This window comes from Corylus avellana, chromosome 6 (assembly GCF_965113065.1).
Source record: "Corylus avellana chromosome 6, dhCorAvel1.hap1.2, whole genome shotgun sequence".
Classification (NCBI taxonomy): domain Eukaryota; kingdom Viridiplantae; phylum Streptophyta; class Magnoliopsida; order Fagales; family Betulaceae; genus Corylus; species Corylus avellana.
The window spans coordinates 19,382,550-19,409,325 of record NC_142495.1 but is presented as its reverse complement, the minus strand read 5'-3'; the positions used below and the strand labels follow the sequence as shown (position 1 = coordinate 19,409,325).

Sequence of the window (26,776 nt, the reverse complement as noted above, 5' to 3'; positions counted from 1 at the left end):
AGAACTCCGCTTTTATGAAAATGATTGATGAATAATGAAGCAATGAAATATACGAGTTTTGGAAATGCATGCATGTAAAAGATAATGGATAATTGTATCGTATGATATGGTACACCGTGTAACAGTATAACATCCATGAGCTATTTTATTATACAGGTTAACCCTATGGTCAAAGATATTTATTTTAATTTTGGTTTATGATTCAATGGTTGTTTTGGGACCAGCGCAACCATATTTGATCACCAAGATAGATGTCATTAGCGACATGGGCCACCCGAGGTCAGACTCGATTAGGCTACTAGTGATGGACAATATGTGTGCTTCATCAGGGGATCGGTATTGTACTATATGCCCCTCAAGACAACGCCAATCATACTTAGAAGGGGTTAATATCACAGGTAGACTATATGGATGTTTAACATATGCCATGCTTACTTAATATATCTATAAGGCATTACCACGACATTTGTTTTAAATTTTTAAAAGGCGTGCCAATATTGACTTCATATACACTGTTAGATGCATTAATTATAAATCTTGACTATAAAGTAGATGTTATCTTTTTCATTTAAAATGGAAAAGATCCTATTCTTTAAGATTCCCCTTCCCAAATGCCACATAAAAGTTTTATGATAGAAAATATTATTATATCTTAAATAAGAGTAATTTTAAATATCCATATCTCATTTTACTCATATATTACTAGGTCGATGTGGTAGTGTCTATCAGCTATTGAGTTATTATTATTATTATTATTATTATTATTATTTGGGAAAAATATAATTTAGCCCTCCAAACTACCAGTCATTTTCATTTTAGCCCCATAATGTTTAAAAAAGTGATAAAGTAGCCCCCCAAACTATCAAACAGTTGCAATTTGGCCACTCTGTTAGTCATCACCGTTAAATAGGATTAAAAATTCAATACGACGTCGTTTTGGCATGGTTAAGTTACTAAAATGCCCTTTTGAAAATTTTTTTTTTTAAAGAATGCCCCAAAAACGATGTCGTTTTGAGAAAAAAAAAAAGTTAAAATAGAAAATCCACCCCGTCGCCCACGATGTCAAGGCGCCGCATACCCCAACGGCTCCATTAGTGCCGCTGGGGGCGACCAAATCTGACAAAGCTGAGCAGTACCCTCCGCACCGACGTACCATCCCTATGATGCTTGTTCGCGCTGTTACTTTTTTTGCGATTTAAGTTTTAGGGTTTAGTGTGCTTGTCACTGCATGATAGGAAATACGTTGTGGTTGATCTGGTTTCTTGATTGTGCCAAGATAAATGAAAATTGGTAGTAAAAGGTTTTTGAAATTGTGGATGATTTGGGGTTTATGTTAAGCATTAGGTGTATTATTGGTTGCAAAGAAAACAAAGGAAAGGAAGAGAAGGCAACATGGAGTGTTTGTACTCATTTGTTGTTTTGATAGCGAGCAAAATGAAGAACCCGTCTAAACTAAGCGGGGTGGATTTTCTGTTGATCGTGGGCGACGGGGTGATAGTTTATAAGCAATTATTTGTCACTAAATAATTTGACACTAAAACCAGATTATTTAATTAGAAGAAAAAAAAAAATCGCTAGAGAGACAGAGAGCACCGGAGAGAGGAATTGAAGCGCTGGAGAGACAGAGAGAGGAGCACCGATGAGGAGAACTGGAGCACCGGAGAGACAGAGAGAGGAGCACCGGAGAGAGGAACCAGCATCCCAGCCACACCCAGGCCATGGGGGTGGCCGGCGAGCCACCCATAAACCACTGTTTTGTTTTGTTTTGTTTTTGTTTTTGTTTTTTTTTTGTTTTGTTTTCCCCCCTCAAAACGACGTCGTTTTGGGCATCATTTTTTAAATTGATTTTTTTTTTTCCAAAATGGTATTTTAGTAACTTAACCTTACCAAAACGACGTAGTTTTGAATTTTTCATCCTATTTGATGGTAATGACTAATGGAGATGCCAAATTGCAACTGTTTAGTAGTTTGGAGGCTACTTTATCACTTTTTGAACTTTAAGGGGTTAAAATGGAAATGACTGATAGTTTGAGGGGCTAAATTATATTTTTTCCTTTTTTTTTTTAGTAAAAGGCCAATTTAAGAGTTGATGAGCACGGTCAAATTAGTCCAATAGCTTGATATTGAAATGAGAGATGAGTATGCATCATTTCTCCTCAAACAAATATGAAATCATGTGCCAATAACAAAAGTATTGCCTTGATAAAAAAAAAAAAAAAAAAAAAAAAAAAAAAAGGAAAAGAAAAAAAAATAGAAAAAGAGAGATTAGTGTCATTCAACATGTTTAAATTTTTAAAAAAATTAATGTTTGAATTCCTAAATTAGCATAATGAAAATAAATGATTATTAAAAACAAAAAAAAAATGTGAGAGATGATGGTTGAGACTCATTGGAGTAGTAGGTTAAAAGGAAATTTTCACCCTACTTATATCCATTTGGAAAATGTATGAAGATTCTCTCTCCCCAAGGACCCCAACTGAACCGCTAAAGGTTTCTGGACCATATGTGATAATAATAATGTGTGTGGTGGTCTTTGAGTTCTTCCACCGATAGATTTTTACACTTCCTCAGTTCTATGTAACCTCGTCCAGCTTTGAAGACGTAAAAACACACGCTCACAGAGATGAACATGGCGGTTCTGAATGGCTTATATCAGCCATGGCCACCGACAGCTTCGCCTCGTCTCTATTATTTTAATAATCAAAATCATTATTGTAATAGTAATTGTAAATTACATTCTTTATCTCATTCTTATCACTTCTCTATTCTCTCTTCTCTCTATGCTCCGACCAAACCAATCCGCACAGCTTCAGGGCTCTCTCAAATGCCAACCCACTTCTCAAAATCAGGTACTTTCTCTTCTCATGCGTATACTTTGGCAGTTCTTTATGATTATATTTTTGTTTGGTTTATTAACTCTGGTTGGTTGCCGAGAAAAGTATGGGAAAACAGAGGAGAGACACTGAAAATCTGAATCATATATGTTTTCTGTTTTGATAGAAAAAAGTGAAATACCTATTTGATTCAGCAAAATATGTTCTGGGTTCAGCTCGTAAACTGATTTGAAATTCAGAATTTGGGTTGCTCCGCGTTTCATTCATTTTCTTTTTTAAAGCGGCAAAAGTGTTAACCATCTGATTGATTGCTGACAGAATGGTGAAAAAGAATTGGAAAAAGGAACCTAATTTTCTTATGTAATTTATCATTTTTTGGGTTTATATAGGTTAGTAATTGAAAGAAGTTGAAATTTATCAAGAATAATTTGAATCTACAGAAAAGGACGCCTGTAACAAGGCTAGAGATCTTTTCCTCCCTCTTAATTGTGAGTTTCTTCTCTTTTTGGATGCTTGATAAATTCAAAATCAGCAAAAACAAGTCCTGCCTTCCATCTGTTGGCCATGTTGTCATGACGAGTTGGATTGGTTTCTAATATTTGGTAGACAATTATTTGGATTTTTCATGACAAATCTTGCACATTAGAGATCATGTTAATACAGAAAAATCTTGTGTTTTATCAATTTACGATAGTCAAATTGCAATACTGAAGTTGTTTTAGCTTTGGCTGGATAAATTACAACTCAGAATGGATTTAGACAATGAGAGATGTTATCAAATTAGATTTCCTTTTTGTCAATGTTATCTGAAGGGTTAGTTCCTGAAACACTGTTTTTTCCATGTCTTGTGGATTCTTTCTACAGGCAGTGGGTGTTCATGGATGCAAGACAATTCCTGGTGTCACAACACTGCTTCCAGCAATGATTGCAGGCAGGGCCCATTGTATTCAGTGTTTCCCACAAAACGTGCAGAAGTTTCCTCTGTGCAGGACCTTTTCGAATTCATATGCTCAGGTCCTTTGATAAACAAGTTAGGTCTGACCCCTGAAAAAGTCACCGAGTCCATTGACAAGTGGTTAGAATATGGATCGTACCTGTGTCGATTGTTTCAGCTCAATGAATTGGACCTTACAGTTCCTCAGAAAGCAAGGTTATTTCACTACTATATACCGGTGTTTTTATGGTGTGAAGATCAGATTTATCAGCACAGATCCATGTTCAAAGATGGAGAAGATATACCTCCTTTAGTGGTATATATTTTGCCAACAATTGTTTCTTTTCTTCTTACTATAGTTTAGCTGCTTTATTGGGTCTATCAATTGCGTTTTTGTAGAAGGGCCCAAGGTAATAATGTGTAGCAGTATGGCATGGCCACTTCTATATCATTGTTGCTCCCTTCATGAGGGGGCATGTTGTCTATGATGCAGATCGGTTTTAGTGCACCACAAGGTTGTGGGAAGACTACACTTGTCTTTGCTCTTGACTATCTTTTCCGAGTTGCTGGCAGGTAGGTTTTGGTGTTTCAAATTTAGTGTTTGAAGCAGTTGACTTTTCAAGTTGTACAAAAGAGAGAAAAATAAGATCGGTAACCCACATTTCCACATCTCAGGAAGACCGCCACAATATCCATTGATGACTTTTATTTGACAGCTGAGGATCAGGTAAGACATCTAAAGAGTTTTCTGCGCTTGCTTCTTCTTCTTATTTGTTGTCTACTTCTGATGCAATACCATATTGATGGTAGGCTAAACTGAGGGAAGAACATCCTGGAAATGCACTATTAGAGGTAGCAATCGACATACTTTGGTATTAGCTATTGATGTTAACAGAGTACATAGCTTTTTGTGACTCATCAAGAAACTGAAAATTCTTTTTGTTGATATATATATATATATTTTTCATCCTTTCCCTTCCTTTTTGTTCCTTTGCAGTTTCGTGGAAATGCTGGCAGCCATGATCTACCATTCTCCGTCGAAACACTAACGGCTCTTAACAGTTTGACTAAAGAAGGTGAGTCTCGTTGACATACCTTCCTTTGTGATTGATGCTTGTGCACTTGCTAATTTATTTTCATTTGAAGTATCCAGGTCTAAAGATGAAGCTACCTCGATATGATAAAGTAGGCATACAATACTATCAACATTGTCTTTTCTCAATCAACTTTAAGGTTTAAAGTTACTGATTTTGACTTGTTTCCACGTCCAGTCTGCATATAATGGGAGGGGTGACAGAGCTGATCCTTCAACATGGCCAGAGGTTGAAGGGCCACTTACGGTAAGAGGGTACAGTCTTCAGCTGGGTAGGTTCTGGTTAGATGGAATTTAGACTGGTACACAACCAAGATAACTTAGCCCATCCCTTATGTCAAATTAGAAGTTTGTACAAATTCAAAATCGCTCAAAAATTATTTTGAAGGTTTTAAAAAGATAATGATAGGATGTGGATAGACATAATTCTGATGAGATAAGGTAGTTTCAGTTGGCGTTTTTGCTCAGCTTTCATAGGAAATTCTGGAAGTGTTTGTGTTACTTGCCATTTATGTGTTTATGGTGGTCATTTAGGCTGTTCTGTTCGAAGGTTGGATGCTTGGTTTTAAACCCCTTTCCATGGAAGTTGTCAAAGCAGTTGATCCACAGGTTAGATGTGTGCTCTCATTATGTTATTCTAACTGGAGTTATTATCGCTCATATATATGGTTGATTTTACAGCTAGAGACGGTTAATAAAAATCTTGAAGCATATTATGATGCATGGGACAAGTTCATAAAGGCATGGATAGTCATCAAGATTAAAGACCCCAGTTGTGTCTACCAGTGGCGTTTGCAGGTTGGATATAATTTTGACCTCCTTTGATCAATAAGTTATATTTGTATTTTAATACTTATCTATTGTAACAAAACTATGTATGTGGGAATTTGCAGGCAGAGATTGCCATGAGAGAGGCAGGAAATCCTGGGATGTCAGATGAGGAGGTATGCCAATTGATGAACACATGCATTCTTATAATTTTAAATTTGACAACTATACTTGCCGGCAAGAGTGTTGATAAGTGGACCGTATATTGCTTTTAGTGTTGGAGTATGTGCTAGATTTCGAGCTAACCACAAGTATTAATTAATTGGGAAAAATGCACTTTACTCCCCTGAAGTTTGACCTCTTTTTCAATTTGAACACCCGTGTTTAAAAATTTGCAATGTACCTTCCTAAAGTTTCAAATTTTTTTAATTCAAACGCTATTCAAACCCTCCGTCACTCATTGCTGTTTAAGAAGACGAAAAATCCACACGTGAGACGCATGTGCGTTTTTTAGTCTTATTCTACCAAAATTGCCCCTAAAAAAAAAAGAACAAAAAAAAAAAAGGAAAAAACTGGTGGTGGCCGTAGCCAACCCCTTGGGCCATTTGGGGGTGGCAGGCAACCCCCTTTAGCCATGGCCACCCCCATCCGGCCGTGGGCCACCCCTAAACTGGCCATTTGGGGGTGGCCGAGCCACCCCATCCGGCCGTGGGGGTGGCTCGATACGGCCAGATGGGGGTGGCCAGGCCACCCCCAGTTTTTCCTTTTTTTTTTTTTTTTTTTTTAAGGGGAAAAACTTCACTGAAGACCCCCGAACTTTTACCCGTTTTGAAATACTACCTATAAACTTCAAAATCTCTCAATTTAGTCTCATGAACTTTTAATTGCTCTCAATTTGGACCCCTTCGTCAATTTTAACCGTTAAAAATACAAAAAAAGACTAAAATATCCATGATTTTTGTTTTTTTTTTCTAAATAAAAAAACGTTTTGAAAGTTAAAATTTTATACAAAAGTCAGGGGTATAAATGTCATGTAACGTTTAAAATCTAACGGAGGGGTCCAAATTAAGAGCAATTGAAAGCTCAGGGGACTAAATTGAGAGATTTTGAAGTTTAGGGAGGAGGTTTATCAAATCGGGTAGAAGTTCAGGGGTCTTCAGTGAAGTTTCCTCTTTTTTTAATTTTTTAATTTTTCTAATTTTTTAGAGGCAATTTTGGTAGAATAAGACTAAAAAACGCACGTGCATTTCATGTGTGGATTTTCTGTCTTCTTAGATGGCAATTAGTGACGAAGGGTTTGAAATTTTTTGAAACTTTAGGAGGGTACATTGCAAATTTTTAAAATTGGGGCTCAAATTGAAAAAGAGGTCAAATTTCAGGGGGGTAAAGTGCATTTTATCATAATTAATTTATAATCCTTTTTGTTGCTGTCAAGTGAGACTCATTGGGGTTAGTTTGAAATCTAGTGATCAAATACTTTATCGGAGTATGATTGGGAGCCTACTCTATCTTACAAAAAGTAGACCGAACATTGCTTTTAGTGTGGGAGTATGTGTTAGATTTCGAGCTAACCCCAAGTAGTAATTAATTGGGAAAAATTCACTTTATCCCTCTGAAGTTTGAGATGTTTTTCAATTTGAACCCTAATGTTTAAAAATTTGCAATGTACCCTCTAATGTTTCAAAAATTTGCAATTAACACACTTCATTACTAATTGCCGTCTAAGTAGACAGAAATGACATCACATGCATCTCACGGTGATTTTTATATTGCGTCTTTTAATTTTACACCCAACCTAGCTAGTGAAATGATGTAATTGCCCTTCATTAAAACCCAACGCTTGTTTTTATTTTTTTTTCGTCAACCCCTTTTGAACCCCTCTTGGGTGTCGTGTGGGCGTTGGAGTGAAAAAAGAATGGAGCAGATGCCTGTCACCTGCTCCTATGCCAAAAATTTCTGTGTACTTAGACGGTAATTAGTAACGGAAGGTACATTGCAAATTTTTAAATATTAGGGTTCAAATTGAAAAACACCTCAATCTGCAGGGGGTAAAATGAATTTTCCCCTAATTAATTTCTAATCTTTTTGCTGCTGTCAAGTGCAATTCCTTGGGGTTAGTTTGAAATCTACCACATACTCCAACACCGGAAGCAATATCCGGTTGACTTTCTGAAAGATAGACCGATAAAGTGTATGATGAACGCTCTTACTGGCATGATCAGCACAAAGTTTCACGCCTGCACTGATCAACACTTGTTCTAATATCTGAAATGGAGTTTCTTGGTGGGGATTTTGTAGGTGAAAGATTTTGTGTCACGGTACCTGCCAGCATACAAGGCTTACCTTCCCACCCTTTACTCTGAAGGACCAAGTGGTTCAAATCCAAAGCATCTCCTTGTCATAGAAATTGATGAAGGCAGGAATCCCATCCTGGCTTGTTAAGAAGATTTTAGTGAAGCCCAATTTTTATTTTTTTGAATATGTAATTTGCTTGGGTGTTTGGTATTGGCAGATTCCATTAGTGGAGAAAAGTCATGTAAATCTGATTTGTGGCAGATTTTTCAAATGAAATTAAACTTTCTTCATTGGCATCTTTCTGGTTTTTACATGGTACAACAACAATGCAGGCTCTTGCAATACCAGCGCTTTTACAACTGAGGGTTTAATAGAATTGCATTCGATTACCATACAAGAAAAAGATACTCGGTACCAATAACGATAAATTATAACTACAAGTATCCTTATATTATTTACTCAACTGATTCCCACATCTTAGGAGCAACAACAACAGATACTCTCCAAGCAGCACTCGCAAGCCTCAGCACAGCAAAAGCAGCAACACAACGTGAACAAACTGCAACAGAACATACAACTCCAACATTATATGCTAAGAAATGGAACCAACAAGAAGAAGCAAAGAAGGAAGTGGAGATTAAAGATGTACAAACCAAGCATAGAGGCATCCTTTCTCGTCACGGCGTTTTTGGACATGATCATAGTATGACATCTCTTGTTGTCCCGGAGCACCTTCCATTCTTCCTTCTTCTCCTTATGATCTATATGAGTGTCTGCTAGGAGTAAGATGAGAAACACATGAAAAGAGCCTTTTCCACTAAATTTATAAGCAGGAGACCGAAGGATTAGCATGAAGGGCTTAATTCTGTCTCTCTCTATCTCTCTCTCATCCATTATTATAGTGGTTAGTGGGAAGGTTTGGCACCCCTTCGTCATTAAAGGAGTGGTGGAGCCAAACCCTTGTATTGTAGTAAAGTCCCTCTTCGTTTTGGTCCCTCACTCCCTGTTCGTATGGACAAATCCAGCTATGAGAAAGATGCATGTAAACCAAGCACATGCGATTCTTAATGATCCATCAAAGTGGAAATATGCTACTATCAATAATCGACAGTTGGACACATTTTAGACTTCTTAGAATTCTGATTGGTCCCTCTCTCCCTGTTCCTATGGACAAATCCAGCTATGAGAAAGATGCATGCAAACCAGCACATGCGATTCTTAATGATCCATCAAAGTGGAAATATGCGACTATCGATAATCGACAGTTGGACACATTTAGACTTCTTAGAATTCTGAGATAACATCCATGTTGGGACGATTGATGCATTGGGAGTCTTTTAGTGAGCTCATAATATAGCATGTTGAGACACCATACAATTCAAAAACTTATGGTTTAGGCCCAACAATGCTATATTAACCATTCACACATAGCATATATTTTCAATGTGGGACTCTATCATTTTACACTCACATATATAGAAGCATTTTATCAATCTTATGGGCCCTCTCCAAAATTACTTGTGGGCTATGTGAGTTTTGCCCACGCTATACACCTTTGTCCCTACTTCATGGACTGTCATTATGCCTTGTGCCATGAACCTTTTTGCTCCTTCTCTATGGACCCCTATTCATGCTCGCAGCTTGTACCTTTGTTCCAACATCATGAACCATTATCAAGCTCATGCCATGAACATTTTCCCCTCACTCAAAGGATGCTCGTCCATATTCACACACCTTGCACCTTTTTGTTTGATACAACCATGGAATTTTTTGTTCTTGCTTGTGCCACTTCACCATACCGCACACCACTATCGTCTCTAATACCACTTGTTGTGCAACAACAATCACAATTACGGTAAATAAGGCAAGAACAAACACACACAAAAATAACATTAAGATTTAAGTGGTTCATCCACTAGTGTAGGCGATCACGAAGAAATATAGTGGAGAGAACTACTAAGAACCTAAAGCCCCAATATACCAAAATATCACCATCACACAGTAGAGATTATTCCCCAATAGGGAATACAAAAGACAGAAATACAGACTCTTCTTTTGCTCAGACAAGATGGTGGCTGGTCTCTTTATTTTTCTCTCTTCTACAGTAGCACCCTTTCTTTCTCTCTTTTGTTTTGGCTCCTTCAAAACCAAGAAGAAAACAATATGGTTCTCTTTGTCTTCTCTCCTTTATTTTCCCTATTGTTTCTAACTCTCTGAAACCACGAAGAAAATACAAGAGGTAGAGTTGCACATACCTTCAAGAAGAGAAAATCTCTTCTTATATATATGTATATATATGTCCAAGTCGGTTTCTCTCTCAATACAAGACAAATAAGGAATCCAAAACCTAATAGTAAAAGGAAAAACAAGTAGAGCCCACCGACTTGGATGGGTCAAGGCACCCATACGTCAACAGTCTCCACCTTGACTTAAATCCCATCAAGTCCCAACAAAACAAATCTCCTCCAAATGCCTCCGCTCAAACCCCTAAGCACTATCACAATCCACAAGTGACACTCAAGTCCAAGCACCTATTGAACTTGAACATAGGACTTGGTTTAGACAGAACACCACGCTTTTCTACCAGTCCTCTTGGCCACACAACTTTCTTTGTTGACTCTTCCTTTTGTAAACCCATAGGCACCCTCTAGCCTTATTTCCCATGAGTAATTATGTCGATTCCCAAGCTTTAGCTTTCTGTAGTGCCTCCACCTCTTTCGGCATACCATTATGAATAGCCGATGAGTCTTACCTACCAGATGTCAGAGCAAAAGAAACCATGTCCTCAAATCCATACCTCTGGGTAATTTTCAATCAAGTTTATCTCTGCCTCTTGCTAAAGAATAAGGCTCTTCTCAATGCTTTGAGTCTCTTGAAAATTCTTCATCATCACATTCATCCGTGAGTAAACGTTGATCATCAAACTCCACCTCTATGACCTATTTTCCTTTCTGGTTGTCAATTAGTCGATGCTTCATCCTCACCATTTCTAAGCATATAGGCTTCATCAAACACCACGTCTTTGCTAACATTCTTCTTTTTTATTTTTTATTTTTTATTTATTTTGAGATTGGATCACATAGCCTATAGCCATTAATACCAGATTCCTAACCAAGAGAAATACACTTTCTTGACTTTGAATCTAATTTCGACCGCTCTCTACTTTGCATGTGAACGTATGTTGGACAATCAAATATTCTCAACATAGAATAATCAATCAATTTACTTGACCATACTTCTTCTCAAACATTGAACTCAATCCTTGCAACTGGAGATCAGTTGGTGACGAAACATACATAATTAGTTGCCTCAACCTAGAACTCTTTTTTGCAATCATGCATTCAACCACATACATTTTCTCTTTTTCAATAGTGTTCTGTTCATCCTTTCGGCAACTCCATTTTTTGTGGAGTCCCTCTAATTGTGAAGTGACGAGTAATGCCTTATGTTTTGTAGAATTTAAAAAATGTAGTGTCTTTGTAATCTAACCCATTGTCGGATCTCAAATACTTCACTTTTCTTCCAGTATGATTTTTCACATGTGCCTTCCATTGCTTGAATATAGTGAAAACCTTTTGCCTGCGTCTCATAAAATAAACCCAAACATTTCATGAAAATCATCAATAAAACTAACAAATAATACGCACCTCTGTTTGAAGATACCGCCACTTCCAAATATTTGAGTGAACATAGTTGAGAACACTTTTACTTCTATGAGATGTCACCTTAAAGCTGACTCTTCATTGCTTCCCATACACAGTACTTGTAGAAACTTCACACATTACAACAAATTCATTTTTTGAAGCTCAAACATACCACGCTCACCCAAATGACCAAGCAGCATATACCACAAAACCGTATTATGATTATCTGGTTCTGCGGAGGTGGACACGACAACTTCACCTGTAACTGTGTTCCTGAGTTAGTTATACAAATTGTCAATTTTCTTACCCTTCATTATCACCATAGCATCTTAATTTATTTTCCTAACTCCATCTTTGGTTGAATAACAATAGCCTAAAGAATCCAATGTCCTAATGAGATCAATTTTTTCTTAAGATCTGGAATATATCTAACAGTGAGTATCTTGACAATCCACCAAACATACTGACTTTTATGGTCCCTAGTCCAATGGCATTACACCTAGCATCATTGCCCATTAGCATTTACCCGCATTACATGATTTAAATGTGTCGAATCACTGCCTATTCAGACACATATGATATGAACAAGTAGAATCCAATATCCAAGAGTCTATGAGAGAATCTATACCTTAGGAAACTGAAAGAGCATCTGCGCTAACCTCATTGTCGTTGAACTTGCCATTGGCCACACTGATTGAATATGCAACCTTTATGATTCTTCTTATCTTCTAGGTCTTATTTCATCAGCTTGCACAAATTTTTGTAGTGCCTTTTCTTGTGACAATAATAGCACTCAACATCTTTTGTATTTGAACAAGATTCTTCACCTTGTGCCATTCGTAATGTAGATTGATACTGCTTACCTCTGCCATTCTTTCACTTCAACTTATCTCTTCCACGCTTCTGCTAAACCATGCCACAAACCCATCAACCTGATCATTGACAGGTTTCCTTTGCGTCCTATGTGACAAGAGAGATTCAGTCACCTTTTCAATCACTAGTCTTTTTTCCATATAGTAATGTCATAAGCAGGTGATCATAAGAAGGGGGAAACAATGCCAATTGAAGTATTGCTTTATTTTCTCCTCCAATCTTCACTCTAATATTCAACAATTGTGTATTCAACATGTTGAACTTGTTGAGGTGCTCCAACAAATCTATATTTTCCTCCGTCTATAAACCATATAGTTGCTTCTTCATGTACAACTTATTTGTCAAGTTCTTCACTATATACAGATATATAGTCAACAAGCCAAATGACACATTCCATTTCAAAACACGTAATCTAATGGGAATCCTATTTGTTGATACCAAAAATAAATCAATGGCCTCATGCTGCCTTTCAAAGAAGAACTTTGCCTATAAAAGAAGAGAAATGACGTCAGAAGGCAGATGGTCCCAAGACGGAAGACACTCCAACACCCAAATTAGTAAGTCCCTTAAGAAATTAGTATATAGAGAATATGGCTTTTCTGAGCATACCTCTTGGCTTGATAGGATGCTTGGGTAAGGCAAGTACTGCTAATTTCGTGTTTGATTGAACCCTTTGATGGTGTTGAGGTTTCCTTTAAGGGTATCTTCCAAATAGGTCTTTAATTGATCCTTACTCTTAGTAGAATATTCTTCTTATAGGTGGTTCCCTTTGGTTGGCAATCTTTCTTTTTCAAGGAAGTGATTTGCTACGTCGTAATTATAGGGATTTGTTACCTTAGATGGGTTACCTTGTTCATGAATTGCATCCCACGCCGGATACTTGCCGGAGAGTTTGGGCTCTCGGGCTTCTAGGTGGCCCTAAAGTCGTGCTTGAGATGCTTGGACAATTGGCTGGCAAAGCTTTGGGGTTGCATTTGGGCCAGTTGGTTATGTTGGGGATTATCCCCCGAATCCTAGTGATTTTATATCCATGATGACATTTAATGTTTGTATGTTTATTCACAGATTAAATTATTTTGAGCATATGACATATAAAATGTCTTTTACATGCCTATTACCAATAGTTTATCATGCATGTGAAAGGTCTTGGGATAACAATGAATATGGCTATGGGTGTGAGTAACATGGTTAATACAGGGTTTTAGTCCATAATCCTTGTATCCTTAAAGATAGAAAGTTCGTAGTCGATAAATGGAAGTGGGGTAATTCCATTTTGAGTAAGACGGTTACACATTGAATCTTGGTGATCTACCTTGATCAAGCAAAGTAGTGTCTTCGGATTGATGTGTAGGTTCTAAGACCCTAAGGCACTGAACAGACTAAGGAGTTGTCGTTTCATAAAGATACTGTCTATTAGGAAAAGACAACAACTCTTTAAAAGAATGCTTTAGACTTTGATTCTAAATTCTAAGGGAACTTTGGACTTAGATGTTTCATGTAGGTTGATTTGATATATCAAAGAGTGAGACCTATTATTAGTTGAAATAACCTCAATACATTGGATGATCACATGAAACATTATGGGAAAGCTCTTTCCAAGAGGGAATCCAAATCCTTTGTCAGTAAGCAAAGAGATGAGAAATTTTCTCCTAATATAGATTTTATGGATATTATTCTCAAGACTCTGGCCAGAGCATTTTTGTTAGCATACCAAAATATATACATGTGATTTTCACAGTGTGAGAATAACATAAAATCAATGACTCATGGATAAAGAGGTAGATAATTAATTGGCAGTATCCTTAACCTTAAGTCTACTTCAAAATATTTAATGGAAGAATCATAAGTCAACATTAAGCAAGTCAAAGGGATTAATTGATTAATCAAAAATATTTATTGGAGTGTAGTCACAGTTATTTAGTGGAATTAATTGTGATTAAAATATTATTGCATAACAAATGTCAGGGAGACATGATTACATAAATATTTAAGCTAATAATTATTTTTTCCCTTAAGGCCCCTCACCAAGATGATGTAATTTAACCATAAGGCTTTCTTATTTATTGGGTTAAATGTTTTATTTATTTAAAATATGGGCTAGAGAGATACTGTGCAATTGGGCTCGGGATAATACTTAGAAGTACAATAGGCACAAGGGAACGCATAAGGCCAGGGGAAATTTCCTAGCCCTATGAGTTGACCACGAGGAGAAGGGTCTAGGGTAAAACCCAAGCTCAATTCCCAAGGATGGGAACAAATGGCTCCCTGGACCATGCAGCACATGCATGGAGGCTAGGGTTTTTACCCTAGCCGTGCATGGTTAATCTTAGTCCCCATCCTAGTCTCCCTTGGATTAGTTTTTTTTTTCTCCTTACCCCACATTGTTAAAATCTCAGTCTTTACTTCCCTACATAGCCTATAAATAGAGAGGAGCCTAAGCTCTCAAATCATTGCATGAAGTTCTCTTGATACATAATTTTCAGAAACACTCTGAGAATTATTAGTTCTTGTGTTAACTTACAAAGAACAAAAGTTTAAGATTTGAAGAGCCAAGCAAGAGCCCGCACGCTCTTGGTTTATTTGTTATTGGTGAGAGAATCTAGAGGTCTTAATATTATTGAGATCAACTGTGTTCTTGGAGAAAAAAAAAAAAGCAAAAAGATTTTGCTCATAGCCAAGGCATGGCCGTAGATCTTCAAGTAAGTAATCTTTATTCTTGCTATTTAAATGAAATAACAACTGTTCTTCATAAAGTTTTTTGGGCATGGGAATATGATTCTTTCCGTTGCACAAATTTTGATTTGCATATGTATTCCCAACAGGTTGCTAGGCTTGTGGGAGTGTAAGCTTCCATTATAGTAGTCCTTCATTCCCTTGGGCTACTTGTGTAAGCTAATTGGAATTAAGTAGAAGATAGTCAACTTCCATTTCTGTAATCCCTTCTTTCCTTGGGCTACTTTCCTTACCCCTTTTGTGAAGGCTTTCTTTGCACGTATCATGTTTGGCTGAGGGAGCTATAGTCATAGAACTGAGTTGGAGGCGATTTCCTTCTGAGATCTGTATCGCACTGAGCTTTTATTTCATAATTTGGCTTTTGGCCTCTTTGATTCAATAAATTGGTGGACATACCACATCTTTAGGTTGCTTTATGTTGATTTCTTCATAGCTAGGATATGGCCCTCTTTAGGATCACTCTTTTCATCTCGCGCTATCCTGGTGCTAGAAAGAGCATTATTTCTATAATTATGCATTTAGAGAGTTGGAAGTGCTCATCAGCAATGGTTCTTAGGGAGGGGCCCTCCGATACTTGAGAGTTCTCATTGGCAAGTTGTTTCATGTAGAAACTGAAAAAGGACAAAAATATATAGCAGCTTGGCAGCTGGTTAGTATGGATATAGTTGAATCTTAGTCTAGGGAAATGTATGTGTTATTTGTAAAAGTAGATGTGTTTGAGCCGCTGAGGCTTGGATATGTTGAGTAATATAGAACATATGTACCTGAGCCCCAAGAGTTTGGATGGGTTTGAGCGAGACTTCCTTGGCCATCAGAGCTTAGGTTGTTGAGCGAACCTCTAAGAGATTCAAGCTAGAAGCTTTAAGCAACAAACCCACACTTATAACTACGTGAATACATCTAAAACAATAGGTAATCAACATGAAAATATGCTTATAACAATGAAAGAATTGATATTATAGCAAATGTTTACTTCTCTCGAAGGTAAACTTCAAATATCCTTTTTCTTGTAAATATGCTTATAACAATGAAAGAATCGAGATTAGAGTAAAGGTTTACCTCTCTTGAACGTAACTGTAGTGACCCAAATAATTAACTAAGCTTAGGTAGCTTAATTAGAGGGTTAATTTGGGATTTGCGTCATAAGGAATAACTAGAAGGGCATTTTAGAAATTTTAGACTTTCTGACTGTATGTACTTCCCAATACTACTGTACGTACACTCTTGTCTTTAGTGAGGATGTACACCTAGGGACCACCATACGTACGCTGACAATAGTATAAGGACATACGCAGGGGGACCATAGTACGTACGTTGACTTTTTGGATAGCCCCTAGATAATACCCAAACGTACGATGCAGCCTTTAGTCCACTGGGTAAACAGTACCATACGTACGCCACTATAGTACCGTACATACGCTACTTTTCCAAATAGCTATAGTGCCCCCAGCTTTTCCCACCAATAAATACCCTATACCCCCTCGCCCCTTATGACCCATTTTCGCCCCTAAACCCTATGGAACCGTTGTGTGAGTGTCTTGTGATTTTTGTGAGTTTTGGAGAAGGGGAGGTGATTCTTGGAGGTTTCACTTCAAGGAGATAATATTCTAAAGCCTAGCTTGTTATTTAGATGTTATGTTGTTTAAGTGCTTTTCATAGTTAGCTTAGTTGATAGTTTTGAGCTTCTAGTTATGTTGTTGCCCTTAAGCTTGGTTTAAGCATAGGTTAGCATTTAATTCTTGTTGGGCATATTTCCTTTTGTATGGAGATGTTGTTTTGAGATAGGAGTTCTTAGGAATCATTTTGGTAGCTTTGCAACCAGTTTGGGAGGATAGGAGGACGGTTGAACCAAATGAGGTTCTACCTGAACCTTCTGGGCGGACGTACAGCAACGAGACCGGATGTACAAGCCTTCTGGGTGGATGTACAAGCCTTCTAGGCGGACGTATGGCCACAGACCCAAACGTACGGTCATAAGTGTTCTAGGGAGTGCCACTTTATCTAGTCGTCTGATGGCCTCTGTTTTCATGTTCTACGTTCATTTTAGTTTGATTTAGAACTAATGATAGGTCTTTTTTTAGTAATTCGAAGTTATAGAGCCTGAAGGGGATTTTATGGAGGAGGCTTACGATCTGGGTGACTACAAACTCACATGGATGCTTGTTGCACGTCTATTTTATATATATATCAAACATGCATATTTTGCAACTCTTATGAATACATTTTGGAACTACAGTGAACACTCTTTTGTGAAAACGTATATTGATTAATAAGAGAATGACGAGACTTGTAGAAGCATGCATGTAAAAGAAGGATAAGATTAATTGTATCGTATGACATGATATATGGGTATGTGCTGGATAATGGCCATGTGCTTACTATATAGGTTAACTTTTATGGTCAAATGTGTGTGTGTTTGTGTGGGCTTTGGATTCAATCGTTTTTGTGACCGGTGTAGCCATTCCCTAATGGTTGGTCATCGTAAGGCGAATATAACTAGTAGCGTGGGCCACCCGAGGTTTGACTTGGTCAAGCTGCTAGTGGTGGACAACAGTGTACAATGGTCAGAGCATCGGCATTGTATTATAGGCCCCTCAGGACAGTGCCAACCTTGCTGAGAAGGTGTAATATCTCAGATGAACCATGCTGTAGAACTATGAGATGTTGCTCATTATTATAAGCATATATTATATCGATATTGCATTCTTGATAAACTATCATCTCATAATGTTGCATGTGCTTTATAAACAACTGAGTTCACCATTTAATGACGGGTACGTCATGTGCATTTATACTAACTAAGTTGTCGGACTTAACCTTGTATTATTTCCATTTTTTCTCCATATGTACAACTATGTTGTTATAGACAGTTTAGCAGAAGATGGATACTACGACGCATCCGGTTATTGTGGAGGATTCGATCCGGGAGATGCATGAGGACTTATTGCGAGATTAGGTGGGTGCTTACGGTAGCTAGTACTTTTGGGTGATGCTGTAGACTTAAGACCTTTGATGCATGCTTGCATATTAAGGTATAGAATGGATCTGTTGTGAAGATGACTTGTATAGTGTGATTTCAGCTTCTTTGATATTCCTTGGTAGATGCTCTGGTTGTAATGATTAATGTTTATAGAACTTTAATACTTTTTGCTGCTTATTGTCCTCTCTTTTTAAGGAATAGAGGTCCTTGAGTCTTGTCCCGTGAGGTATAAGGCTGGGAGACGAATTGTGGAGTTAATTACCAGTTAATTAATTTTTAGGGCATTGCAGTTGGTATCAGATCAATTGCTCTTCAGACCATGGGAATGGATCTGTTATGTATTAGGTCATGATTTATTAGAGCTTCTGGCTCCATAGACTATAGGAACTGATCTATTAGGTACATAGAGTTTTGAATCTTGATACCTAATGATCTTGAGGATGTTGGACTTGAGGATTTTAGGAATTCGATATGGTATTGAAGTTAGGATTAGGACCGCTTTGATGATGCAACTGTGGAGATTAGGAATAATCTGCACTAAGATAGTTATATTTAGTCTTAAGCATAGATCTACACTAGAACATTGGATAAGGTGGTAGTAGTTTAGGCCCTTAGTAAGGATAGGTTTGCAACTAGGTTTGATGTTTTAAGTGAGACGTGAGGCGACGCTTTGAAGTTGGGCTGATGATCGTTGGGGCTGAAGAGATGTCTCCGCAACCAGGACACGACGACATTGGGAACATCGATGGTAAGGGACCATCCCTACCTGATGAAAGACAAGGAACGTTTTGGACGCCACCCAAGCATTGGAAATTGTGACAAGTCTTTTGGTGGAGTCCTTGGTCAACATACGAGGAGTTTTATGAGCATCATTTCCCTGTGCTTAAGGGGAATCTGAACTATAGAGAAGCAAAGGATTGGCTTATGAACTTTGAGGAGCTGCTACGAGCTATGGACTACACTGGGGAGCATAGAGTCAAGTACACGACCTACAAGTTCTCTAGAGGAGCAAGGCGATGGTGGTATGCTAAATGAAACTCACTAGTGATGGAATTAGGAAGCGAGAAGGCTATTACGTGGACCCGATTCAAGGAGGAGTTCTGTCGGGAGTGCTCACATAGCTTGCGATGGATGATACCTCAATGGTCGCCGTCCAACAAGAAATAGAGTCGTTTATGCCATATGTGTGGCAGGCTGCATTTTGGGAAATGCAAGTTGAGGAAGAATTGGTGCTATGGATGTGGCGAGGTGGGACACTTTGTTTGAAACAGTAACTAGTCCAAAAGGAACGGTACTGGTCTACCTGGAAGGAAATGATGGAAAGACATGGGATAAGCGTAACCACTAAAATTGTTTAGGGCATGCGGGTTCGCTTCGTTTTGGAGTTAGGGGCTAGGTTACCGGATGTTTGCTCAGACATCAACTAGTTGTATCTTGTTTCGTACTTGCCCTTGACTTTGAGCTTTGGACCTACAAGTGTAACATTCACTAAGGGTTGTATTAATGCACGATGTTTGTTACGCTATGTTGATGTGCTTATGATGAGATTCCTGATTTTGTTAAATGCCCATCATAAGCATGATAAGGCATGATACTATTAAACTTGGATTCTGGTAAAGGGTAATTGGTGAATCTTGTACCTTTGGATCTTGTATGCATGGATTACATGATTTTGGGTTACATATGAGATAAGAGATTCTAGAGGATCTTTTTGTATCTGAATGGACTAAGGAGTTATCGGGTACAGATGTCTGTGGAGACAAAGGAGGTGGTTTGTTGTGTCAAATACCCACCTAAATTAATAGGCAAATACTTGGAATATTTTACTCACAAGTGCACAAGATCAAACGATAGTATAGCAGGCAAATACGAGATCATTCTCACGAGGATTGGTAAATTATGTTTAGAAGTAATTTCCTATTTAATCAAACTGATAAAATTCAATTGTCACAATTGAATTAAAATAAAGAAATAAAATAAAAGATAAACTAAAACTAAAACTAAAAAAGGGTTTTGATATCCACCACTAATTAGACTAATTAAGATAACAATATGCCAATGCGCCAATCATACCGGTATATTTAATGTTTGCCAACCTAAGGGCATGGGTGTATACTCCTTAAGCTATAGATTTCTCTAAGCAACGAATTAGGCATGCGTGTATACTATAATTCTTTTATTTCTTAAAGGATTTAGCATGGGTGTATACTAAGTTGTTCTTTAAGAAGCATAAATATATGAAAATGACAAACACATGAGGCCTAGGGCATGGGTGTATACTCCCGGTTCTCCATGGTGATTAACCCAAGAACCCGGTGTGGATTTCTTTTGTTGCTCTTATTAAACCTAGGGCTTGGTCATCCAAATTAATTTAATTAACTAGTCCATACCACATGCATATATTGGTCAGGCAAACACATATGAGGAATTCAAGATAGCAGGAATTAATCAAGGTAAATACACCAAAATATAATTGTAGCTAAGGCGCCAATATTGAAATCATAAATAGTTATGACAAGGGCTTCAATCTAGCCCTAAATAAAATATAAACTACATAACAAAAATAAAGGGTGGAAGAGAAGAAAAACCCAAACTCCTCTTGATCTAGCCTTCAGTTCCTTTCTAGAGCTTGTGCCTCTTTCTCCATACTTGTTCCTAGAACCTAAGAGGTATATTTATAGGCTTTTAGAAGTCCTTGACACACTAGTAAACCTAGAAAATTCGTAGGGTTTAGTCCTATTACAAGTGGGACTTGGAAAACCCTAATATGGAAGGAAAGGGCATTTTGGCCGCAGCTCATTTTTCTCCAGCGTATAGGTGCGATCGATCGCAGCCCTTGTGCGCTTGATTGTAGGACTATGATCGATCGTAGGTGTTAGGTGCTAGATCATAGGTTCGATCGAGGCTGTTGCTTGCCCGCACGCCTTGCGCTCGTCTGGTCCTTTTGCTTGAAGTGCGCTCGATCGCAGGAGACCTGCGATCGATCGCACTACCAGAGACTTCAGCATTTTCCAAATTTGCGCTTTGAGCTCCATACTTCCAGGTTTTCTTCCTTTTCTTCCGAAGGCCTACAAAGACATAAAAAATACAGAAAAGGAATAAAATGGCATAAACTAACAACACTAAGGAATTAACACATATAAGTTTATGGGCTAAAATATGAATATTTTGGCACTTAACACACCCTCAAACTTATATATTGCTAGTCCCTTAGCATTGCAAAACTAAAAACAAAATGAAAAACAGAAATCAGATAAATCTATCTTTCGTGAGATGTACGATTGCATTTAGCATATGCAACAAGCCCTTTAAACCCCTAGGAATTCCCTAGAGGACGAGTGAAGTCTCGTGAGGGTTTTCCAAGAATGTCACCCACAAACATCACGCAAGAGTTCATGTTATCCAAAAATTAAGGTATCACTCAAAACTATGATTTTCATTCATTAGCAAGCTTAAAAAGATAAACTCCATCTTCACAATGAATTGGAATTTTAAAATTTAATCACTTACAAACGACATGCTAAGGCATCAAAAGTTCGAAAACAGTGTAAAGTGAACTAGCACATAAATACAAAGCTTCCAATTATTTCCAATGTGCAATGTCTCAATATCTTAAAGTTCACTGAAATCCTTATTAGAATGAACAGCAATGGCATTTTTTTTCTTTTTCTTCTTCGTCAGATTGTACAATGTTTGGTAACCTTAACCTTTCTAATTGACTCATGTAATGAGTGTTAAGTCAATGACTCCCAAACCAGATGGTTTTAGGGCATTAGGTGTAGAGACACCCCTAGGACTTACTAACTCGAGTCAAAAAGGCTACTAAACCAAACTAACCGACATTAACCAAATCAAAATTCTTCACCTTTTGACATGAACACTCAATGCTTTGAGGCAAGAGGTCCAGCTACTTAGTGAAAAGCTTATCAATGATCATTATTATTATTATTTTATTTTTATTTTTTTTATCACACACACACACACACACACACACATATATATATATATATATATATATATATATATATATATATATATATATATATGTCAAAGTATCCATCTAATAAATCTTCCAGTTTCACTCAAGACATAGAAATACATACATCAAACTTCATGTCATACCCCACAAATTATGTGCTAATGTGCTTGTGTAAGATCAGATCAAACATGTGAATTCTCAACTGTCTTAAGCAAGTAACCAAACTGGGAAAAAAAAAAAAAAACTTAAGTATCAGATCATGTGTTCAAAATTTTAAGCTCACCAATAAAATCAAATCACAATTTGTAAGATCAACTAAAATTTTAAGACAAACATGATAATGCATTTTTTTTTCTCTTTTCACAAACAACAAAAATAAAAATAAAATAAAACTGAGACAATGTTTGTGTAAAGTGTCTCTCATACCCCCAACTTAAATTACACATTGTCCCCAATGTGTCTATAACTTAGAAAGAATTTACCCGGGATATGGATGAAATTGTCTTTAATAGCATGGCTCATAGCACACCCCCAAACTTGAATTGAAGCACACTTGTCCTTGAAAAATAAAACACTCAAACAAATAAAAAGGAAACAGAAACAAAACTAAAGACAAACATAAAAATAAATTGAAAAACAAATAGAAAAAAAATAGGATAAACTATGGGGTGCCTCCCATGAGCGCTAAGTTTAATGTCTTCAGCCAGATTGTTGTTTGCCTCTTATTCCCTTATTTCTGTCCCGAAGAGGATGCTCCTGGATTGGGTATTGTTTGGGATGGAAATTCACCTTGTTTTCTTTCACTCAGATCCTTAGCTATTTGCCCCATTTGTACTTCCAATCTTTGCATAGCTTGATCGGTTTTAGCATTGATTTGTCTTTGATCATTCATGAATTCCCGTTGCGTAGTTGCCAAGGTGTGTACCATACTCTCCTGGTCATTCTGCTTTAGTTCTTGCATGGGTTGGCATGCTTGTTGGTAGTTCCTCTACTACCCTTAATGGTTCAGAGTATTATGATTGTTACTACATGAGAAATTGGGGTGGTTTCGCCACCTTGGATTATAGGTGTTGGAGTGGGGATTATTCTGGGGAGGATAATTGTTCTGTTCCACATAATTTACTTGCTCTTGATCTACAGATGAATACAAGGGGCAAGTCTCAGTAGTGTGATCAAAATGAGAACATAAAGCATATACTTGGGGTTGCACGGCTTGTTGACTAGGTGAGATGTTCTGAGTAGTCAAGGCTTTGACAATCATATCTAGCTTTCTTTCCACAATATCCATTTGATTTGGAGGTCCACCACTCAGGTTCACTTCATACATGCCCTTGCTCTTTACTCCTTGCCTCCCTTCGGATGAGAATTTTTGGGAGTGTTCACTCAATGTCTCAAAGAGCTTTATGGCTTCCTCACTGCTCTTTTCCATTAGCACACCTCCACAAGCTGAATCAACAATACCATTGTTAATATCATTTAAACCTTCATAAAAACCTTGTACCTGATCATCTTGAGGCATGTTGTGATGTGGACACTTAAGAAGCAGCGTATTGAAGTGGTCCCACGCTTCAAAGAATAGATCTCCATCTCTTACTGGACAATTCTTTCCAAGCATGAATGGATTCTGCAGGCAAGGAATTATATCACAACTTAGCATTGTCTTTCAAGGAAAAAGGGAATAAGACTAACTTGAGTCTCTCCGGAGTTAGGCCTTGCATGTGTTGAAGCTTGCAGAGATCAAAGAACTCCCTGAGGTGCAAGTTTGGATCCTCCGTAGCTGTGCCTTTGAAGTGAGTCAAGGCATTAAGTATTTGCGGGGATATGTAGTAATTGCTTTCTACCTCCGGTTGATAGGCTATGCATGATGGCTGGTTGAGGTTTTTCAGGAAGAAAGACTGCTTCATGGGCCTTCACAGCGGCAGGTTTTCTGGCAGCTCTTCCATTGTTTCCTCAACTTCTTCTTCTTCTTCGGTGTCGGAGTTGTCTCTATTCCCTTGTCGAATGGTCCGCTCAATTTCTGGATCAAGTGGAAAGATGGTTGAGGCTTGAGATTGACGACCTTGCATTAGAAGAATTTTCCCTTGTAGTCACAGCAGCCTCAGTACTACTATTCGAAAGTCCTTTGGAGCTATGCTCGATCGCAGATTAGTGCGCTCGATCGCACTGCGCTCGATCACACTTGGTCTTCGCTCGATCGTAGTAACAGAATGCCGGTTGCTGCAAGCTAAAACAGAATAGAAACAGAGAAGTAAATGGAAAACTAAAACATATTTTTACTTTTTGGTAAAAACGGAACTAAAATTAAAAATTCAAATAACCAACTAAAGGAAAAATAATTCTAAACAAAATTTAACTCAATCCCCAAGAACGCCGCCAAAAACTTGTTGTGCCAAATACCCACCTAAATTAATAGGCAAATACTTGGTATGTTTTACTCACAAGTTCACAAGATTAAACGATAGTATAGCAGGCAAATACGAGATCATTCCCACGATGATTGATAAATTATGTTTAGAAGTAATTTCCTATTTAATCAAACCGATAAAATTCAATTGTCACGATTGAATTAAAATAAAGAAATAAAATAAAAGATAAACTAAAACTAGAAAAAAGATCAGGGTTTTGATATCCACCACTAATCAGACTAATTAAGATAACAATATGCCAATGCGCCAATCATACCGGTATATTTAATGTTTGCCAACCTAAGGGCATGGGTGTATACTCCTTAAGCTATAGATTTCCCTAAGCAACGAATTAGGCATGAGTGTATACTCTAATTCTTTTCTTTCTTAAAGAATTTAGCATGGGTGTATACTAAGTTGTTCTTTAAGAAAGCATAAATCTATGGAAATCGACAAACACATAATGCCTAGGGCATGGGTGTATATTCCTGGTTCCCTATGTTGATTAACCCAAGAACCCGGTGTGGATTTCTTTTATTACTCTTATTAAACCTATGACTCGGTCATCCAAATTGATTTAATTAACTAGTCCATACTACATGCATATGTTGATCAGGCAAACACATATGATGAATTCAAGACAACAGGAATTAATCAAGGTAAATACACCAAATATAATTGTAGCAAAGGCGCCAATATTGAATTCATAAATAGTTATGACTAGAGCTTCAATCTAGCCCTAAATAAAATACAAACTACATAACAAAAATAAAGGGTGGAAGAGAAGAAAAACCCAAACTCCTCTTGATCTAGCCTTCAGTTCCTTTCCAGAGCTTGTGCCTCTTTCTCCACACTTATTCCTAGAAGCTAAGAGGTCTATTTATAGGCTTTTAGAAGTCGTTGACACACTGGTAAACCTACAAAATTCGTAGGGTTTAGTTCTATTACAAGTGGGACTTGGAAAACCCTAATATGGAAGGAAAGGGCATTCTAGCCGCAGCTCATTATTCTCCAGCGCATGGGTGCAATCGATCGCAGCCCGTATGCGTTCGATCGCAGATTGTAATCAATCGTAGGTGTTAGGCGCTCAACCGTAGGTGCGATCGAGGCTGTTGCTTACGCGCACGAGCGCACGCCTTGCGCTCGTCTAGTCCTCCTGCTTGAAGGGCGCTCAATTACAGGTCTCTTGCAATCGATTGCACTACCAGAGACTTCAGCTTTTCCTAAATTTGCTCTTTGAGCTCAATACTTCCAGGTTTTCTTCCTTTTCTTCCAAAGGCCTACAAAGACATAAAAAATACAGAAAAGGAATAAAGTGGCATAAATTAACAACACTAAGGAATTAACACATATAAGTTTATGGGTTAAAATATGAATATTTTGGCACTAAACATGGCTAGAGCTAATCTAAGGATTATGCTCGCAAGATCAATTATCATCCTAGTAAGGTTAATGTAGTAGCTGACGCATTAAGTAGAAAGTCGATGGTAGAGTTTGCCACTCTTGGAATTTTCCAACCCCAGTTGGTTATGGAATTAGCTAAAACGAGAGTAGAAGTGATAGATGAGGGTGCGCCTGCATGCTTGTCTAACATGGTGGTTCAATCGGAATTGCTTACTAGGATTAAGGCTGGTCAGTTAGAGGGTCCTGAGTGCACCAAGATCAAGCAGTTGCTAAGGCACAAGGGTTTTTCCTTAAGGATGATGGGTTGCTCACCCATTTCAAAAAAGTGTGTGTGCCGAAGGGTGGAGGACTAAAAATGGAGATCATGAGCAAGACTCATCATTCTCCGTATACTGTACATCCCGGAAGTGCCAAGATGTACAAGGATGAGAAGAAGATAGACTTGAAGTTTAGTACCGCTTTCCACCTACAGACGGATGGTTAGTCAAAGCGGACTTACCAAATCCTGGAGAACATGTTACGGGCTTGTGTAATAAACTTCAAAGGTAGTTGGATATAGTACCTCCCTTTGATAGAGTTTGCCTACAATATTAGCTAACCATGCGACTATTGGAATGCCGCCTTACGACGCACTTTATGGACGTATGTGTCAGTCACCCTTGTATTGGGACGACATTGGAAAGAGATAAACGTTGGGGCTTGTGTTGTGCAAATTTTAATATACTCGCAAGTGCACAAATCATTTGCAATATAATGTTTTGCAAGTGCGAGGTCGAACCCACACGGGATTGTGTTTTTGAAAAACAAATTATACCTAAACTAATTAAATCCTAA

General features: G+C 37.8%; 1 protein-coding gene and 1 long non-coding RNA gene across 2 annotated transcripts; one reads left to right on the top strand and one right to left on the bottom strand.

The window, feature by feature from the left end:
• Nucleotides 1-2,457: 2,457 nt before the first annotated feature.
• LOC132187417 (P-loop containing nucleoside triphosphate hydrolases superfamily protein) lies at nt 2,458-8,214 on the top strand. The gene is made up of 12 exons (XM_059601719.2): nt 2,458-2,849; nt 3,699-4,084; nt 4,262-4,341; nt 4,444-4,495; nt 4,579-4,620; nt 4,766-4,844; nt 4,922-4,953; nt 5,040-5,108; nt 5,396-5,470; nt 5,543-5,659; nt 5,755-5,805; nt 7,928-8,214. The coding sequence occupies exons 1-12, from the start codon at nt 2,624-2,626 to the stop codon at nt 8,069-8,071; spliced, it is 1,353 nt and encodes a 450-aa protein (XP_059457702.1). The 5' UTR covers nt 2,458-2,623; the 3' UTR covers nt 8,072-8,214.
• On the bottom strand, nt 8,167-8,977 carry LOC132187965 (uncharacterized). The gene is made up of 2 exons (XR_015912723.1): nt 8,578-8,977; nt 8,167-8,483 (listed from the first exon to the last, which is right to left on the bottom strand). It is a non-coding gene; the product is annotated as an uncharacterized LOC132187965 (long non-coding RNA).
• Nucleotides 8,978-26,776: the final 17,799 nt, after the last annotated feature.

Coding starts and splice junctions, on each gene's coding strand:
- LOC132187417 (XM_059601719.2), top strand. CDS start 2,624: ATGAACATGGCGGTTCTGAATGGCTTATATCAGCCATGGCCACCGACA. Junction 2,850..3,698: donor AACCCACTTCTCAAAATCAG/GTACTTTCTCTT, acceptor TTCTTTCTACAG/GCAGTGGGTGTTCATGGATG. Junction 4,496..4,578: donor ATTTGACAGCTGAGGATCAG/GTAAGACATCTA, acceptor TATTGATGGTAG/GCTAAACTGAGGGAAGAACA.